General features: G+C 32.3%; 3 protein-coding genes and 1 pseudogene across 3 annotated transcripts; 1 reads left to right on the forward strand and 3 right to left on the reverse strand.

The window, feature by feature from the left end:
• Positions 1–323: 323 nt before the first annotated feature.
• On the reverse strand, positions 324–4,019 carry LOC108472261 (putative disease resistance protein RGA4). Its single transcript, XM_017773765.2, has 2 exons — positions 447–4,019; positions 324–343 (listed from the first exon to the last, which is right to left on the reverse strand). Exons 1-2 carry the CDS (start codon positions 3,934–3,936, stop codon positions 324–326), a joined length of 3,510 nt encoding a protein of 1,169 aa, XP_017629254.1. The 5' UTR covers positions 3,937–4,019.
• A 5,119-nt stretch (positions 4,020–9,138) lies between these two features.
• LOC108473157 (NDR1/HIN1-like protein 1) lies at positions 9,139–10,729 on the forward strand. The gene has a single exon (XM_017774698.2). It carries the CDS (start codon positions 9,245–9,247, stop codon positions 9,875–9,877), a length of 633 nt encoding a protein of 210 aa, XP_017630187.1. The 5' UTR covers positions 9,139–9,244; the 3' UTR covers positions 9,878–10,729.
• Positions 10,730–15,143: 4,414 nt separating this feature from the next.
• LOC108472260 (putative disease resistance protein RGA3) lies at positions 15,144–17,787 on the reverse strand. Its single transcript, XM_053022109.1, has 2 exons — positions 15,918–17,787; positions 15,144–15,388 (listed from the first exon to the last, which is right to left on the reverse strand). Exon 1 carries the CDS (start codon positions 17,056–17,058, stop codon positions 15,922–15,924), a length of 1,137 nt encoding a protein of 378 aa, XP_052878069.1. The 5' UTR covers positions 17,059–17,787; the 3' UTR covers positions 15,144–15,388; positions 15,918–15,921.
• Positions 17,721–19,354, reverse strand: LOC108472259 (putative disease resistance protein RGA3; annotated as a pseudogene).
• Between the last annotated feature and the right edge of the window lie 469 nt (positions 19,355–19,823).

Genomic DNA, 19,823 nt, shown 5'->3' on the forward strand with positions numbered 1-19,823 from the left:
ATCAAATTAAAGTACAAGTACTAAATCTCAATTTACACAAAGTAAGGTCTGATAGCTAAATTTGACCTAAACATATCATAGAAAATAGAAGAAACGAAACGAGTGGTATGAATTACCTGTCATTCCTTGTTAGTGTTGCTCTTCTAACTATTTTAGTGATCACAGTATTTGGTATAAGCTGCGATTTCAAATGTGTACACAAGAGTACTTCATCAGATCATTGCAATGGTGAGATTATTATGATTTAAAACTGCAAAGCAATTAGATAAATTACCTCCTCATTTTTCTGCATTTAAATTCTTGAAATTTCCAAATTGCTTTTACTAAAAGTCTTCTATGGTCACTGCACAAATTAGCAAAAGACAATGATAAATGATAAATAAAGAAATTGCACCAGTAGGAGTAACAAAGTAATTTCAATTTATAAAATATGTAAACATACCAACCTGTAGCTATATGAGCAATCTTATGCCAATCGGCCCCAATGTCCTTCCGACATCTTTCCTCCAACTGGGGAGTTTGTCGTATGCATAACTCTTCCAAACTGGTTAGGCAACGCATCTCGTCCGGAAGCGATGTTAAATTGGGCAAATCAACGAGATAAAGCTGTTGCAGATTTGTTAGATGTTGAAGCCACTCTGGAAGATGCTGACACTTCGGAATGGTTTCCAGCCATAGAGCACGTAAGCTTTTATAATCCTGGAATATTTGCATGCCAGCTGCAGATAACTCCAGCTCATTGCAATTCCTTATTGAAAACTCTTCAAGGGAAGTTAGATGTTGGAACACAGGAAAGAGTGACCTCAATCCACTGCAATTACGGATTTCTAATGATTCCAATTGAACAAGATGTTGAAGCCCAATGGGGAGAGACACGAGCTTTGGAATATTATCAATCACCAAACAAGAGAGATTCTTAAGGGGTTCCCATTGCATGCCCTCTAAATCAACCTCCTTGCAATCTTTTATTATTAAAGTTTTGAGGCCGATGAGATGTTGCTGCCACCCAGATAAAGACTCTAGCAAATGACAAGAATCAATAAAACAGCGTTCAAGGGAAGTCATATTTTGCAAGCAATCATCTAGCATGTGAGTGTCCAGTCCCTCAATGTTCTCTGCATGGAAAGATTTCAATTTGGAAAGAGGAAGAGAAGAGGTTGAAGTTGATGGGGTCGTACTAGTGATGCTCATCTTGATGGTCTGCTTTAATGGCCTTGGACTGGTATTCACCAACTTTAGCTTTTCACTGAGTGATGGATACAGCGGCATCGAAGTCAAAGGGCAATATTTAATATCTAGAGAGGAAAGACAAGGAAATGCCATGGTTGATGCTCTTATAACTGTTGTGTCGTCCTCGTTGGAATCATCGTGGATTGGTTTTGTCGTCCTCCACCAACTCTTCATATTCGGGCAGTTCCAGAGACGAAGAACATTAAGCGACGGAAAGAATGATTCTGTGTCTCCATGTCTTCCATTGGGGCCATGATCTTCCATGCACTGGAGCTCAGTTAAATTAGATATCTTCAGCTGTTGAAGACAAGGCAATTGAGCAAAGGATGGGAGGTGTTTGAAATTACTCGGACCCCATATGGTAATATCAACGAGTTTTGTAAGCAAAGAAAGCCAACTTGGAAACTTGGCATCACCCCTCCACCCGCCCACCTTCAACATCTTCAGATTTGGATGGGGCTGGAGGACTTCAAGTGACTTGTCATCATCATTGTTGTCATCGCCCCATTCTAAAACCAATGCTTCCAAATGTTGCTTCTCTTTTAAATTAGCAGCCCTAAACATCTCTTTTGCATTTTTCACAAATCCCAAATTACTTATTGTTAGCTCTCCCTTTAAGTTGATAAGCCCACTCAATTCACTTAGATCTGCTCCACCATGGGAGCCATCTTTATCCACTACAAACCTGCTTAACATCTCAAGGGAAGTCAACTTCCCTATTCCACGCGGCATATGAGTTAAGCCATAACAATGTACACACCCTATATGGGAAAGATTCACCAATTTTGCAATCTTCTTTGGCAATTCTTCAAGCCCAACACACCAATCAAGTTTCAGAGCTTGCAAATTTTGCATATTGCAAATACTCTTTGGGAGGATCTTAATATTGGGATTGTCGGAAAGATCTAAATACCTCAAATGTTTCAATTTATGAATGGAACGTGGAACTATATTAAGATTTAAATTATTCAACTTTAATACCCGCAAGCATCTACATCTTGAAATTATTAAATCCCATGTTTCGTCCTCGCTCATAATTTGGCTTTGCTCGCTCTCTTTTGGGAAACAAAGTAAAGTTCGGAACTTCTTTCCCTTAAGCAAAGGAATTAATAAAGGACTAATTGATACATGACGACATTTTTCACTAACCTCACTTGCACTTGAATTTGAATCTACAAAACTACTCTCTGTCCCTGCTACTAATTCAGCTAGATCATGCATTAAATCATGCATTTTACATGTTGTAAACCAGGTTTCATCATCTTCTACCTCTTGAAAGAAACTTCTTTCAACTAAATCTTTAAAATACCCCAACCCAATCTCTTCAAGAGATTGACTTGGACTTGACTGCTTTACAAAACCTTGTGCAATCCAAAATTGAACAAGTGTTCGTACGTCAATTTTATGATCTTTTGGATACAATCGACAATAAGCAAAACAATGCTTCAAATGAGATGGGAGATGATCATAACTCAACTTAAGTGTAGGTAGAATTTCACCTCCGTTCTGAGATATTCTAGCAAGTTCATTATCTTTAAAAGAAAGCCAATCATTTTTAGAATTTTTGAAAGATAATGTACCAGCTATCGTCCTTATGACTAAGGGAACTCCACCACACCTTTCCAAAATCTGCTTTCCTATTTCCACAAACTCTGAACTTGTTGAATCTGTAGACCTTTGCTCAAATGCTATCTCTTTAAACAAAGACCAAGCATCATCATCAGACAAACCTTTTAAAACATGGGGTTGACATTTACTAGTAATCTTTGCTACCCTTAAAGAGCGAGTAGTTACTATTATCCTACTCCCTTTAGCCCCACCCATCAATAACTTCTTTAAGCTAACCCATTGTTCCCACTCCTCATTCCAAATATCATCCAAAACAAGTAAATACTTTTTCCCATGAATTTCATCTCGAAGTTGTTTTTGCAATTGATCCATTTCGAGATTTTGATCAGGTGCATAGTTAGCTACAGATTTGATAATGTTTTTCACTATTATTTTCAAATCAAAAATATTTGAAACACACACCCATATCCTCATCTCAAAATGATCTTTGACCATTTCATAAACAAACTGTGCCAGCGCAGTCTTCCCTAACCCTCCAAACCCCACAATTGGAATGATACAAACATTCTCTTCACTTTGAAACTCTAGCATGAGTTTTAGAAGAGCTGCTTTATCATCTTCCCTCCCTATTATTTCATCTTTATGCACAAAAGAGTGTGTTCGCTGCCTCTTTTTAGACATGAAAGAGGGTTCCACGAGACTATCACGCTCTACCAAGTTGAACATCTTGGCCTCACTTCCAATGGAAGTTAACCTGGCCTTAATGGCCTTAATTTGACGGCCCATTTTGAGACCATAAACAAACTGGTTTGAGCTTGAAAAGAAAAGGCGTACCTCTTTCGTCAGCTTGTTCCCACTGAGTAGATCTTTTCGCAAAGCTTCGGTAGAGAAATCATCGAGCAAGTCATCAGCATCATAAAGTGCATCTTTCAGCTTTTCAAGCCAATTTTTGACGAGGTTGCTGGTCATGGATTGTTCTTCGGCATCAAGAAGGACACCTTTGATTGTGGAGATGGTGTTTTTGACGTCCTCAATGTCATCTTTGAAATTCCACCATAGTCCAATTTGAGAGAGAGCAAGGGAGCTCAACTTACTAGCGAGCCCTCCGGCGATGTCAAAAGCAATTGCTTCGGCCATTGATGGTTGAACCCAAAATCAAGTGAAAGTGTTTGATTATTGCAGTAGGAAGAGTGAAATGATTCGAACAAGATGAAGTGCAGTCCATACAGGTAGAGTCTATGGTATTTTATAGATGCCACCACCCACCCCCAAGTAATAATTAAATAAAATCTCATTTTCTTGCTCTATTAAAAAAATTTGAGCAGTTTTCAATTTCTGTTATTTTCTTTTTTACAAATAAATAATGATTAATGCGACTTAAACTTAAGTCACACTTAAAATGATAAATATTTTTTATTATTAAATCAATATATGAAATTCTATTTTAATGAGAGAGTAACCAGAATTTCAACATAACCGATGATCAAATTAAAAATATATATATCAATGATTATAATATTAGCGTCCTAAAACTTAATTTACTATTAATCAATCACTCACCTTAAATTGAGTCAAAAACTTAATTAGGGCAGCTAAAATCTTACATGTATTTGTTTATTGTAAGTGTGGTTGATGATTTTGATTTATTAGTCAAATTTTATTTTAATATTTATGGTGCTTATGAGTTGTTATGGTGAGATATTCTTTATTATAAGTTCAATATTATTTCAACATTATCATCTAGATATGTATGACAACATAAGACAATTTCAAATGTTTATATGGACACTTGGTAACTGTTGATGTTATATGTTGACTATTAATTATTGTTTATTAGTATAGTTTATTTGTGCTTCGTATTAGGATGTTTTTTTATTTGTGTTAAATTATAGAATAAAAATTTAAAAATTAAAATATGTTCTAAAATTTTATATGTTTCATGCGTTTGAAATTTAATCTCTTATTTTTATTTTTAAATTTAAAATCAGCTTTCAAATTATATAATTTGGACTAATCAATAAGATTATAAACATATAAAGACCAAATTATGTTATAAATGAAAACATAAATATTAAATTTAAGCATAATAATCATTTTATAATGCAAAGAAAAGAAAGAAAGCACAATCACGTGTTAAAATATACTCTAAATCTCTATATACTTCTTATATTTAAAATTCAAGTCTAATAGTCATTATCGTTAATTTTTTCTAACCCTGTAGCCGTTACTTTATAACAATACGAATAAAGTTAGAAAAATTGATTAAGAATTTTTAAAAAATACCCTTTCGAACTTGTTATAATAAAATATATAAACAATTTCAAATATTTGTCTTCTACAAGGCATACTTAATATAAAATTTATTTCTGATAAAAAAGTTTTCGGATAAGATAATACATTCAAGTTAAACAAGTAATAGGATCTCCATCCAAATGGTTTGGGAAGCAATTCTGTCGACTATTTTTAACAACAAAATAGTCTTTTTCTTAAATCTAATGACAACACGTAATTAATATCACCTATCCTTAAATAATAATTAAATAAAAATATCATTGTCTTGCTCTTATTTATAAATTGTGCAGCTTTTAATGTCTATTTCTTGATAATAGAGAAGAGCATGTTGTGCAAATTTTTCATTAAGGTTGGGTCGGAATTATAATTCACACTTTTAATTCTCTTAATTGTTGTAATAATAACGATATTAAATAAATTATTAATGTTAGAGAACGTAGATTTGAATATGTTGAAATGTGTTATCTTCACTTATAAAAATATATAATAAAATTAATGTTAAAAAAAGTGAATTTTTATCTCAAACTTTGAAAATAGTTAAACACTAATTTGAATAATATGATTTCAATTTTTACATATAGATTAACAAAGTTGAAAAATAATTTGGGATGATCATTTATATTATCCTCTGTTAAAATATTATATTGAACATCGAAAGACAACAATATACTTTTTCATGAGTTGACATGTATTGCGCAAAAATAAAAAAGATATATATATAAAACCAAAATGTTTATACAGTTTAAAACTTATCCTATTTCTACGAGACCTTTGTTCGTAAATGAGTTCACTATGAACTTTTTTGGGGATATAGAAAAATGTATTCTTTGAGATTGAAGCTGAGGAAAAAAAGAAACTAGAGAGTGAAGCTTGTATAAGTAGTTTTCATCGTCTTCGGCAATTCTTCAAGTCCAACACAGTTTTAACACTTGCAAATTTTGTATCATGTAAATACTCTTCGAGAGAATCTTACGATGATTGTCAAAAAGATTAAGGTAGCTCAAATGTTTCAACTTGTGAATAGAACGTGGAATCATTTTAAGATTTAATTTAAACTATATAGTTTTAATACACGGTTGAAATTATAAAATCCTAAGTTTCATCACTCAAATTTCAAGCTCTCTTATTTGGAAACTGTGACAAGGTTCGCAACTTCTTTCTCTTAAATAAAGGAATTAATAAAGGATCATTGATATGTGGGGACATATTTCACCAACTTTACTTGTCATTTTATTTGAATCTACATCAGTACTCTCCTTCCTGCTACTTATTCAACTAGATCATGCATTAAATCATGCATTTTACATTCCATACCCCAATATTCATATTCTTTAAACTCTTGAAAGAAATTTCTTTCAACTAAATTATTAAAATACCCAAGCCCGATTTGCTCAAAAAATTCACTTGGATTCAATTGTTTTACGAAATCTTGTACAATCCAAAATTGAACAAGAGTTTATACATAAATTTCATGATATTTTCAATATTGTCCGCAATAAATAAAGCAATGCATGACTAAATTTACTGTTTAAAGATTTTTTTTAAGTAAAAAAATAAAATGAAATTAGAATGGGAAGTATTATTGTAGGCGTAGGTTGAAAATCTATAATGAAAATCAGAGCATATGATGTGGGGAGAATTAGGTGATGTTTGGCTCTCAACATAATCATCACCCACTACCAAATTTTTAGTGGACAAATCATCGGAACCAAACTAACCCCACCTTCACCATTGCTGTGTTCATATCATCCATTTTAACCACCTCAATCACTGAGGTCAATTTTTTCTCTTTACAGATTCATGCTTCCAATAAAACTCCCCGTAATTGACTTTCTCCCTGTACAAATTTTGGGCCGGGAAAACAGAGCAGAAAACAGAGAACCAAAGCAACCAACAAATATAGGTTCAAAGTTAAAGAAATAGAGTCACCAAGCATGACGATGGGGGTAACAAACTGAAGAGGAGTGTTAATAACACCACTAAGATCAACTTTAATGACCATGTGGGCATCACCAAGCATCTATATATTTTTGTACTTAATAAATATATTAATTTTGTTAATTCTTTTAATATTAAACCTTAAAACCCCATAACCAAAATGTTGGGTTTTGGTTGGATATGCTTTTAAACGTTTCAGCCATTCATTTTTTAGTGAATAGATGCAAGTGGCAACAAATTGTAAAAGGCCAATGGGTGTGGCCTTTTTTAGCAACTATACGAGAAAATTCAAAAATTAATCCCCTTTTTTTTTAATTATCATAATTTTATTTTTTACTATATAAAAATTTAGTAATTAATCCAATTGAATAACATTGTTAAATTTTAGTATTAAATCATTAATCTAAAAATTATATACAAAAATTAATAAATCCGTGAATAGTTAACAAAAATTTTAACAATCGTTTCATACAAGTCAAGACAAAAATCAAATATTTATAATTCTTGATTTTCACCTCATAAATTCTCTATTTTTATTTTTTAAAATATTTTAATGAAAAATTAAAAATAATATAAGAAAAGGATAACACAAAAGAGGAAGACCAATCAATTTGAGAGATGTATATCTCTCTAAAGTTTGTGGTTTCCATGTCTTTGCTCATCTAACGAAACATCAACCATCATATATTTGAAGCCTTCATAAAAATAGAAATAGGGTAAATTGTAAAATTAGTCACTTTTGTTTACTCTAAATTACATTTTTATCATTTATGATTAAAATGTTACATTTTAGTCACTTACGTTATCGTTTTGTTACGAAATGGTCACTCTACTATTAAGCTTTGCTACCTCCCCAACGACGGCCCTAGGTGGCTGTCCAAAATGTGTTTTAAATGCCAACTTAGATGTCCTACGTGGTAGTCTAAATTAAATTTATTTAATTAAAAACCTATTTTCATCCCAACAATTGAACATCCAGATTGGCATTTAAAACCCATTTAGGCTGCCATGTAGGACTGCCGTTAGGGAGGTAATGAAGTTTAATGGTAGAGTGACCACTTCGTAACAAAACGATAATGTAAGTGACTAAAACGTAACATTTCAAATATAAGTGACTAAAATATAATGCGAGGTAAACAAAAGTGACTATTTTTGTAGTTTACCCATATAAATAAGCATTTTTATATTAATATTAATTAATTTGTGCATATGCATGGTCTTTTATTTTTTAATATCAAATCATATAATAATGGAGTTTTTGTTAATTTAATAGTCGAGATTAAGTATTATTTTCTTTTAATATCATTTATTGGAATATAATTGTTATCTTTACATGGTAAAATTAGAAAAAAATTCCAATATATCAAATAATTATACTAATAAATGAACACAAAAAACTTATTAAATATGTTAATATATCAATTAACTAAAGTAAGATACAACAATAAATACATATAAAATAATTAAATATTTTATCATTAAATTTATAAACAGTTTACATAACATACTTCTTTAACAATTTATATACAATAAAATTTCGTTGGAAATTACATTTTGCTTTTCTACTCAAAAATAATAAATTAGTCCTTTTATGTTATATCAAAGAGCAAATTAATTCTTTCTATTAAAAAAATCATCCAATTGTATTCTTAAAAATCGGCATGACTAAACAGTGACACATACATTCTATGTACACCTCATGCTAAAATACAGATACTCGTTTTGAACAGTACAAGTGAATAAAATTTTAACAAAGAGAATAATTTGCTCTTTAATCTAACGTAAATAGACTAATTTACTCATTTTTTAAGTAGAGTGGATAAAATATAATCTGACTATTAATATGAGAACCTCCATAATACTTTTACCTACGGGTCTATAATACTTAAATAATTTATTTTTAAGTAAATTATATTAATAATTGCTCAATTATTTTTTTTCACTTAACTATTTAATTTTTAAAATCGACACTCGACTTAATCTAACTTATGGATACCTTTAACCAACAAAAATTAGTTTACACGTTTTTTAAATGTAACATAAAAATATTCACGAGACTTTCTCCTACAAATCTATAATACATCAAATACAATTTATTATTATATATTTTTAAATTTATTAAACATATATTTTCGCAAGAAGCTAATAACACACACTAAATACTATTCCATCACTAAATCCTCACACAATCAACCCAATAACTTAAAAATCCACCATGTCCGGTAGCAAAGACTGTGGCGGCCACAACAAATCACCCCGGAAAAAATTCCGTCGAGTCATCACTTGTATTCTAATCCTCCTCCTCATCATTCTCATCACAATCTTACTCATATGGGCAATCCTTCGTCCCAACAAACCCAACTTCACTCTCCTCGACACCACCGTCTACGCCTTCAACGCCACCACCGTCAACTTCCTCACTTCAAACTTTCAAATCACCGTCCGTTCACAAAACCCAAACGACGATATCGGTATTTATTACGACCGGCTCGACGTTTACGCTACTTACCGGGACCAAGAAATAACACTCCGGACTCGATTCCCACCAACGTACCAAGGCCATAATGAGGTCAATATTTGGTCACCTATAATATATGGTACTATGGTACCGATCTCACCGGAATATTCCGTCGCATTGGGTGCTGAACAGATGGCCGGGAGTGTTTTTTTGGTGATCAAGATTGATGGACGGTTGAGATGGAAAGTGGGGACTTTTGTAACTGGGAGGTATCATATTCATGCAAGGTGTCCGGCTTATATTACGTTTGGGGAACAAAGCGACGGTGTTTTGGTCGGAGAAAATGCTGTTAAGTTTCAGTTCTACAGTAGATGCAGTGTTAGCTTGTGAAAGAGAAGAAGAAGAAGCAAGTAACGCCGTTAAGTATATGGTTTCGTTTATCTTTGTTTTAAATTTGTTTCCCTCGTTTTCTATTTGACGCCGTTAAGTTTTTATTTGGGTAAACTACATTACTAGTCATCCATATATTTTTCTTTTCCTTTTTGGTCACTCAACTATGAAAAGTTACAAAATGATCACCCAATTATTAGTAAGTTTTTTTTTCAGCAACTATGAAATTTACTAATAGTTGGGTGACGATTTTGTCATTTTTAATAATTGAGTGACCAAAAACAAAAAAAAAATAGTTTGGTGACTACTAATGTAGTTTACCCTTTTTAGGTTAAAACATGCCATAAGTCCTTGTGCTCTTCATAAGTTTGAAATTTAGTCCTTATACTTTTATTTACAAGAAATTAGTTATTTTACCGTTCAAATTTCAAAAGTTAGGTCCAAATGTTAACATTGTTACTTTTTTTGTTGAATTTATTGGTGTGACATTTTGAAATAAAAAAAAAACTCACTTGCTAGCCACGTAACTAAGAATTTGACGTTTTTAATGAACCAAAATTAATAAAATAATTTGAACAGTGTTAACAATTGGACTTGAATTTTGAAATCTAAAAGGTAGAGGGACTAAATTCTTAAAAATAAAAGTATACAGACTAAATTTTAAATTTTCAAAAAGTATAGAGACTTGTGACATATTTTAATTTTTTAATATAAGGGGATTTTAGTTTTGTTATAGTAAACGGGGAAATAGCAAAATGAAAATGGCAATTAATATGTGAACAAAATCTAAATGTATGCAATTTCTAAACAATTGTGTGATTAATAAATAATTTTCCCATACGTTATACTTTATTTTGATTAATTTTTTCCAGAATATTTTATAGTAGAATTTAACCTTATTTCTATCGAGCAACACAATTTTAGAGATTAAAAAGTTACATTTCCATGTAATATTTCTTAAGAATTTCTTTTTTTTCTTTTTCAAATTTCATTCATTTAATCTTAAGAAATATTATTTTACTATTTGTTATAACTCTAATTTTTATTATTTAATGTATATGTTTAATAGTCCATATTTTATGCCTAAAGTATAAATTTAGCTTACGTGCTCTCATTTAGTATACATTTTAATTATAAAATTTCAATCATAATTAAGATGATAGCAGTTAAATTTGTTATGTTTAAATTTATTATCTATCTTCAAATTATGCATAAGTTGTGGGTTCAATTTTTGTTTTTGAATTTAATACTTTTTAATCCTTATAATTTTTCAAATTTTAAAATTTTAATATTGTACCATTTAAATCATTAATTAAAATAATATGGTTTTTTTCTTACAAGTACTATGTCTACATATTAAGTTGGTAAGGCATAACACGTAATAATATATTTGTTGTATAAAATTTTGAAAATAATTTAATTTAACTTAATAAATTTAACAACTGTCATTTTAATAAACACTAAAATTAACTAATTAAAATATAAAATTAAAAATAATTTATGAATTAATATTAAAATTTAATTCATAAATTAAAATAATGGCTAATTTTAAAATGGGTGGTCTAAATTACAGTTGACATAAAATAGATAAGAAACAAAGAAAATGATGGGTTGAAGCCCGTCTTATTCAATGCATTATATATTTTCTTTTTCAATTATAGTTAATTTCAACCTATTTTTTATTCTTATAATTAATTTAAGATTTTTTTAATGTTATACAATTAATAATTAATGAATCAAACGATATCGTATTATTATATTTTAATGAATAAATAATTTTACCTTTTCATAAAGTGATATTATTGTATTATAATATAATTATATGATACATCAAATATAAGAATTTACAAGAATCTAAGCTTTTTTTTTTAGCTAAATATTATATTTCCTTTTTCTTTAAAAATAAAATAAAAATTATTAATTTCATAATAAATGTAGCATTTTACCACTTGGTCCACTAGTTAGTGCATGATTTATTTATTCAAAAAGTGAGGCTAAAAAAATCCTTTCCTTAAAAGGAAAATACAAAAATTAAGCCTTAAAAAGAAAATACAAAAATTAAGGTTCGCAAACATCAACTTTTTTAAATTGATATGGTGGAACAACTTACATGGGCTTAATTGCAATTTTTTTAAAAATATTTCACATACATCATGGGTTAAGCTATCTGGGAAGTCCTTATATTATAGATTGTATCAAATTAGTTCATCTCTTATTAAATTAGTCCTTATAATATAAGCACTTCCCAAGTACTTTCACCCTTATATATGTATTTCAATCTTATTTTAGGATGAGATTGAACAATTTAAAAAGGTAAGGGTTGAAAAAGATAAAAACAAAAGAAATTAGCGCATTGAATTATAATTATATACAAAATGGTTCCCTCCACATTTATCTGAACAAAGATTCGCTCCCTTTTCTACTCTCCCTTTCTAACTTTTAAACTAAAACTCTCACTTTCTCTCTCTTTCCATTTTTCCCGTATCAATTATACTCTTATAACACCCTAAACTCAGCCTAGATGTTACAGTCAAATCTAAAGAAGTTACATTAGTTTGTTTAAAATCATAGAAGTTTTAAATATCCCACTTTAAAAATAATAAGTTCTGAAAATGTTAACTTTAAGCAAAACGCATATACATTATTTTTGGAAAATTACACACAAAACATATTTTACAGAAAACTCCTAATCTGATCTTGTTTGAAAACTTCTAATTTCAGTGCATGTTTTGAAATTATTAATATGGCAAAGCTCTTACATATTTTAGAAAAAAAAAAGCTAATACTTTTATAGTTTTATATCACAGTAAAACCATCAAGTCTTGTGGTAGCGAATTTTAATATTGAAAATTGATTTCAAATCTGATAAATCATACGTTATCATCATTTTACGTTAAAAATACCAAAATCCGATGGAAATGAATAGAAACCATAAAACAAATTTACAAACCAAAAGATCAAATGTAAACTAATCATAAATCAATTTATTTACTTAACCAGAAAATCAATCCGAGCTCACGCACGCCGCCCAGCCCTAAGTCTGAAGAATACTTAAAATGTATTAAACAAACGAGTGAGCTAGAAGCCCAATGTGTAACACTTCCAAGCAAAAAAATTAGAAACACATACACAACCAGATACATTTTCATATACAGATTCAGACATGTTCTCATATACAGAATCAGATGTATACTCATTAATCAAATGCAGATGCATATATGGATTTGGATACAGATGCAAACACAGATCCTGCCCCCATCCACTACATACCAACTCCGTCCAACCAATCATACAAAGTAGGACTACAAGAGTCCACTCATCCCATCACACCTAGTCGTGGTGGTATGTCATTCATATAAGTGCAGTTGAGCTGGCAGACAAAAATGTTGCAATAAATCACCAGAATCATATATATGTGGTCAAGCCACTATAATTGCAGTCAAGCAACCAGAACAAATATTGCAGATACATCGCCAGAAGGTGCAGTAATAATGCTAGAATCACACTTCTTCCATCACATATCATATCTCCCCCCAATGCACTTGCAAATACTAACAGACATCAGATGCACATATGCCATATATATTTCTCACATCAAAACATACTAACAGAATTATTAGATCATAAACCATATATGAATTTCACATTTTAAACATTCCTATAATTGAAACACAAATAATATCCCTATCACATATAATAGCAAAATATCATATTTCACATTTCAAAGTCATTTTTAAGCCAAACGGTCCCCACGGGAGGTTTATTTACGAATTTCAAAGTCAAATGGGCCTAGGTAAAAAATTTTAGAAAGTGGGCCCACATGGCCTAGCCCGTGTGGTTCACACAGTCTAACACACGCCTGTGAGGGCCATACGATCAAAATAGCCCAGACCGTTTATAATCACCAAAAATAATTCCTAAAAAATAACTCTAAATAGTGGTAAGAGTGGTAGTAGGGTTGATTCCACAGGGATTGGATGTTATAATCAACTTTCGCATTTATCTTGTGAACAGAACGTTTGTCGTGTCGAAGGTCATGTCAAAGGTCATGCCCACGACTCCAAACGGACCTGCAAAAAAGTTAACAAATAAATCTGGGGGTTTTGAGAATGTTTTAGAAAGTAAATAATCTAATCAGCGTAAGTAAACAATTAATTAATATTGAAAATAAATTTAAATCGGGAAATAAATTTGGATTCTTATAAACAGAGATAATAAGCCTTAGCCCTAGACTCGATAGATTCTGGGTTAAGAATTGATCCTTGAAAATTAATCTTCTCCTCCAAACGATTAAATTGGTTATAGCAGTTAAGAACGTCCTAACCACTAATTCTTCATCTCGTAGCTGGTCCCGGTACGACCTGCAAACCAACCCTTACCGATTATCTAACTGAGATTCACGTGTTCCCGATTCAAGATTTTGACAGTCTTGCGTTCTGATGAACCCAACTCGAATTAACGGCCTTAACCGCTTGGGTTGTTTAAACCCGATCACTTCCTCCATGATTTGTTCTCGAAGATCCGAATACAGCATGACTGACTCCTTTCTCCAATTGTCAGCAGACACGACTCTTAACTCAACGTGCACTTTTTTGACCTAGAATCGAGTTAACTATAAGGAATGAGTTGTCAATCCCAATGCTTAGGAAAAATATAAATACCGATTGGAAGAATTTTTTAACACAAATATGTATCTCATGATTCCCGACCGGAAAGAACACCAGCCTAAAACTAAGCTGAAATTTAGTGAAGCATAAATTTAATCATGCTTTTTAGGTTATGAAAGGTGGTTTGATGATAATGGAGGAAATTGGGGACTGAAAGGACTTGTAAGACAATTGGACGTATTTTGAAAAAACAAAGAAATTGAAATGAAAGTAACAGAATGCTCACGCCAAATTGAAAGAAAAAAGAAAATAATTCTATTCAATTTCAAATTGAAGTCAAAATGTAGAATTAGATATGTCTTTTCTAAGTGCATTAAGGTCCTATTTATATACATGAATTATTAATTTTGGCCTTAACCACTTTAACATAAAATTAAATAAAATAATAAATAATAAATAAAATAAGATTTTTTTTATTTTTGGCTTTTACAAAGTCAAAAAATCTGATGAGTCATTGGCTTTCTCCACATTTTTTATTCGACCTCATTTCATTGATTGTGTTTCAATTTGGTACTTTTCTGCTCGTTTTTGTCTCTTAACGTTCGAATTGCATCCATGACAAGATTAAAACATAAAAGCACTAATTTAGCAGGAATCAATTCAAAAATAAACCGAATTAAACACAAAATGTCATGCAAATAAACATGTTATCAATTATCATCCTTATATTTTGCACATATATAAATAATGAAACATTTTATCAACCTCAACCTCACGACCAAATATTCTAAAGCAACTTCTTTTTTTTGTTTGGACCTTCAATCACAAATTTGGCTGAAATTCCAAACAGCTAAAGGGGTGCCCTGCATCAGTGAATATTGAGAATTTGAACGCCTCCAATAGCCTGTCAATAGCATAGGTACCATCTAAGATAGTAATCAGTTGGCATATATATTACTAACTCTTAAAATACCCTATTTATATAATCTTTATCAGATCAATTGGAAATATTCAAATATATGATAGGTTAGTTCTTAAATTTGGAAAATGAAGAAAGCAGAGCATATAGTACAACCATTTTGATGGGTAGCATGCAAGCTTCATACGCCTCCCTCCCACATCAATGATTTTTTAGAATTAAATTATTAGAAGTCTATGAAAAGAAGCACTAACCTCTTTTTATGCATATAAATTAGCAAAAATTAGCAAAATATTATGAAAGATGGCAAGTAAAAAGCAGGATTAAAACAAAGGAATTTCAAATGAATAATATTTTAACAAGGAAATTAACAGTATCCAACTTGAATGATATTAGAATGAAAATTGGCATGAGAACCCAGAGTTGACAAACCTGATCACAACCTGATTAACCACTGAATTTTTTCTTGAAAAAAAATGTCATAAAAATAAATAAATGAAAAGGACGGACCAACCTGATTACAATAGAGTGAACGGAATGTGACCAATCTTACGCCAATCAGCGCCAAAGTGCTTCCGACGTCTTTCCTCAAACCGAAGAACTCTTTCTATTTGTAAAGACTCCAACCTGGTTAGGCAACGCATCTCGTGCGGAAGCGATGTTAAATTGGGCAAATCAAGGAGATAAAGCTGTTGCAGATTTGTTAGATGTTGAAGCCACTCCGGAAGATACGTACACTTTGGAATATTTTGCAGGCGTAGAGAGCGTAAGCTTGTATGATCTTGGAATATTTGGAAGTTAGGTGCAGATAACTCTAGCTCCTTGCAGTTCCTTACTGAAAACTCTTCAAGGAAAGTGAGATGTTGGAACACAGGAAAGAGTGACCTCAATCCGCTGCAATTACAAATTTCTAATGTTTTCAATTGAACAAGATGTTGAAGCCCAAGGGGGAGAGACACCAGCTGTGGAATATTATCAATCACTAAATGAGAGAGATTCTTAAGGGCTTCCCATTGCATGCCCTCTAAATCAACCTCCTTGCAATCTCCTATTGTTAATTTTTTGAGGCTGGTGAGACGTTGCAGGCACTCATCTTGCGTGTGAGTGTCCAATCCCTCAATGTTGTCTACATCGAAAGATTTCAATTTGGAGAGAGGAAGAGAAGAAGTTGAACTTGATGAGGTCTTAGCATTCATGTTCATCTTCATAGTCTGCTTTAACGGCCTTGAAGGATAGAACGGCATTGAAGTCAAAGGGCAATTTCTAATTTCTAAAGAGGAAAGACAAGGAAATGCCATGGTTGATGTTTCCATAACTGTTGTGTCATCCTTGTTAGAATCATCACCAATTGCTTCTGCTGTCCTCCACCAACTCTTCATATTCGGGCAGTGCCGGAGGCTGAGAACCTTAAGCGATGGGAAGAATGGTTCTGTGTTTCCTTGTCTTCCACTGGGGATATTATCATCCATGTACTCAAGCTCATCTAAAAAAGAAATCACCAGATCTTGAAGACAAGGCAATTGAGCAAGGGATGGGAAATGTTTGAATTTACTAGGACCCCATATTTTAATATCGACGAGATTTGTGAGCACAGAAAGCCAACTTGGAAACTTGGCATCACCCCTCCACCCAAAGCCAACTTGGAAACTTGGCATCACCCCTCCACCCGTCCACCACCAACTTCTTCAGATTTGGATGGGATTGGACGTCTTCAAGTGACTTGTCATCATCATCGTCACCACCATTCCATTCTAAAACCAACGATCTCAAATGTTGCTTCTCTTTCAAATTAGCAGCCCTAAACTTCTCTTTTGCATTTTTTACGAATCCCAAATTTTCTATTGTTAGCTGTCCCCTTAAGTTGTTAAGCCTACTCAATTCACTTAGATCTGCACCATCATGTGAACTATCTTTATCCACTACAAACCTGCTTAACGTCTCAAGGGAAGTTAGCTTCCCTATTCCACGTGGCATATGAGTTAAGCCATTAAAACCACGAAACGCAAGATGGGTAAGATTCACCAATTTTTCAATCTTCTTTGGCAATTCTTCAAGCCAACGACACCAGTCAAGTTTCAAAGCTTGCAAATTTTGTATCTTGCAAATACTCTTTGGGAGGCTTTTAAGATAGAAATTGCCAGAAAGATCAAGATACCTCAAATATTTCAACTTGTAAATGGAGAGTGGAATTGCATTAAGGTTTAAATCATACAATTCTAATATACGCAGACATCTACAATTTGCAATTATCAAATCCCAAGTTTCATCGCTTAAATTTTTGGTTCTCATTTTTGGATATTGTAACAAGGTTCGCAACTTCTTTCCCTTAAACAAAGGAATTAATGAATTATTAATTGATATGTGACGACATTTCTCACCAACCTCACTTGCAATTTCATTTGAATCTATAATACTACTCTCCGTCCCTGCTACTGATTCAGCTAGATCATGCATTAAATCATGCATTTTACATGTCATACGCCAATTTTCATCTTCTTCTACTTCTTGAAAGAAACTTCTTTCAACTAAATCTTTAAAATATCCCAACCGGATCTCCTCGAGAGATTGATTTCGATTCAACTGCTTTATGAAACCTTGTGCAACCCAAAATTGAACAAAAGTTTGTACATGAATTTCATGATCTTTTGGGTACAGTCAGCAATAAGCAAAGCAATGCTTCAAATGGGATGGGAGATGATCATAGCTCAACTTAAGTGTAGTTAGAATAGTACCTTCGTTTTGACATATTCTAACAAGTTCATTATCTTTGAAAGAACGCCACTCATTTTCAGTTTCTTTGAATGATAATGTACTTGCTATTGTCCTTATGACCAAGGGAACCCCACTACACCTTTTTGAAATTTGTTTCCCTATTTCCACAAAGGCTGAATTTGTTGAGTCTGCATATCTTTGCTCAAATGCTATTTCTTTGAACAAAGACCAAGCATCGTCATCAGACAAGCCTTTCAGAACATAAGGCTTACATGTACTAGTAATCTTTGCTACTCTCCAAGAGCGAGTAGTTACTATTATCCTACTTCCTTTAGCCCCACCTACCAATAAGTCTTTTAAACTAATTCATTCTTCCCACTCTTCATTCCAAATGTCATCCAAAACAAGCAAATATTTTTTTTCCACTAATTTTTTCTCGAAGTTGTTTTTGCAATTGGTCCAGTTCGAGATTTTGATTTGGTGCTTGGCCAGTTGCAGATTTGATAATGTTTTCTACAATTATTTTGACATCAAAAACATTTGAAACACACACAAACATCATCAACTCAAAATTATTTTTGACAATTTCATCATTATAGATAAACTGGGCCAAAGCTGTCTTCCCTAACCCTCCAAACCCCAAAATTGGAATAACGTAAACATTCTCTTCACTTTCAAACTCAAACATGAGTTTTAGAAGCGCCGCTTTATCATCGTTTCTCCCTATTATTTTATCTTTAAAAGAGTGTGTTTGCTGCCTCTTTTTTGACATGAAAGAGGTTTTCACAGGGCGGTCACGCTCTACCAAATTGAACATGTTGGCCTCACTTTCAATCGAAGTTAGCCTCGCCTTAATGGCCTTAATTTGATGACCCATTCTAAGACCGTAAGCAAACTGGTTTGAGCTTGAGAAGGAAAGGTGTACCTCTTTCGTCAGCTTGTTCCCTCTCATTAGATCTTTCCGCAAAACTTCCGTAGAGAAATCATCGAGCAAGTCATCGGCATCATAAAGTACATCTTTCAGCTTTTCAAGCCAATCTTTGACGAGTTGGCTGGTCACGGATCGCTCTTCTACGTCAAGAAGCACAGCTTTGATTTCAGTTTGAACCAACAATGGCCGAAGCAATTGCTTTCGACCTCGCCGTAGAGCTTATTACTAAATTGATGATTGGAACAAGTTGAAACACAGATGTGGATCCATACATGCAGAGACAGTATTTTTATAGATGTTACCATCCACCCACCAAGTATCATAATTAAATGAAAATATGTTGATTGGTGGGAAATGGTCCCACCATGTTTAATGTTTGACACAAATTTCTCAATGGAGACAAAGTTGGGAACAAAATTGGCTGAAATTCCAAATAGCCAAAAGGGTTGCAATATTGGGAATTTTAACAAACATAAGATGCTAGATTTGGGGTTTTATAATAAATTGAAGTTGAAATATCCGCCTTCTCCCTTTTCTTTAACCAATCCTTAACCCCCCAACCCCTCTATTCAATTTACTTACTTGACATGCTTAAGCTATTTTCAACATGGTCTTTTTTTTGTTTTTGGATTCTTCAATTTTTTTTACAGTCTATATTCGGGATCCGTAATTGTCTCTTCCAATAATATCATAGATTCGAACCTAGGTTCTCCTATTAGGAGTATAATGTGTCTTACCATTACACTCAATCACTTGTTGCACTATCAAACATACCTT

This window comes from Gossypium arboreum, chromosome 11, assembly GCF_025698485.1.
Source record: "Gossypium arboreum isolate Shixiya-1 chromosome 11, ASM2569848v2, whole genome shotgun sequence".
NCBI classification, from domain to species: Eukaryota; Viridiplantae; Streptophyta; class Magnoliopsida; order Malvales; family Malvaceae; genus Gossypium; species Gossypium arboreum.

Coding starts and splice junctions, on each gene's coding strand:
- LOC108472261 (XM_017773765.2), bottom strand. CDS start 3,936: ATGGCCGAAGCAATTGCTTTTGACATCGCCGGAGGGCTCGCTAGTAAG. Junction 344..446: donor GATTGCTCATATAGCTACAG/GTTGGTATGTTT, acceptor TAATTTGTGCAG/TGACCATAGAAGACTTTTAG.
- LOC108473157 (XM_017774698.2), top strand. CDS start 9,245: ATGTCCGGTAGCAAAGACTGTGGCGGCCACAACAAATCACCCCGGAAA.
- LOC108472260 (XM_053022109.1), bottom strand. CDS start 17,058: ATGCCAAGTTTCCAAGTTGGCTTTGGGTGGAGGGGTGATGCCAAGTTT.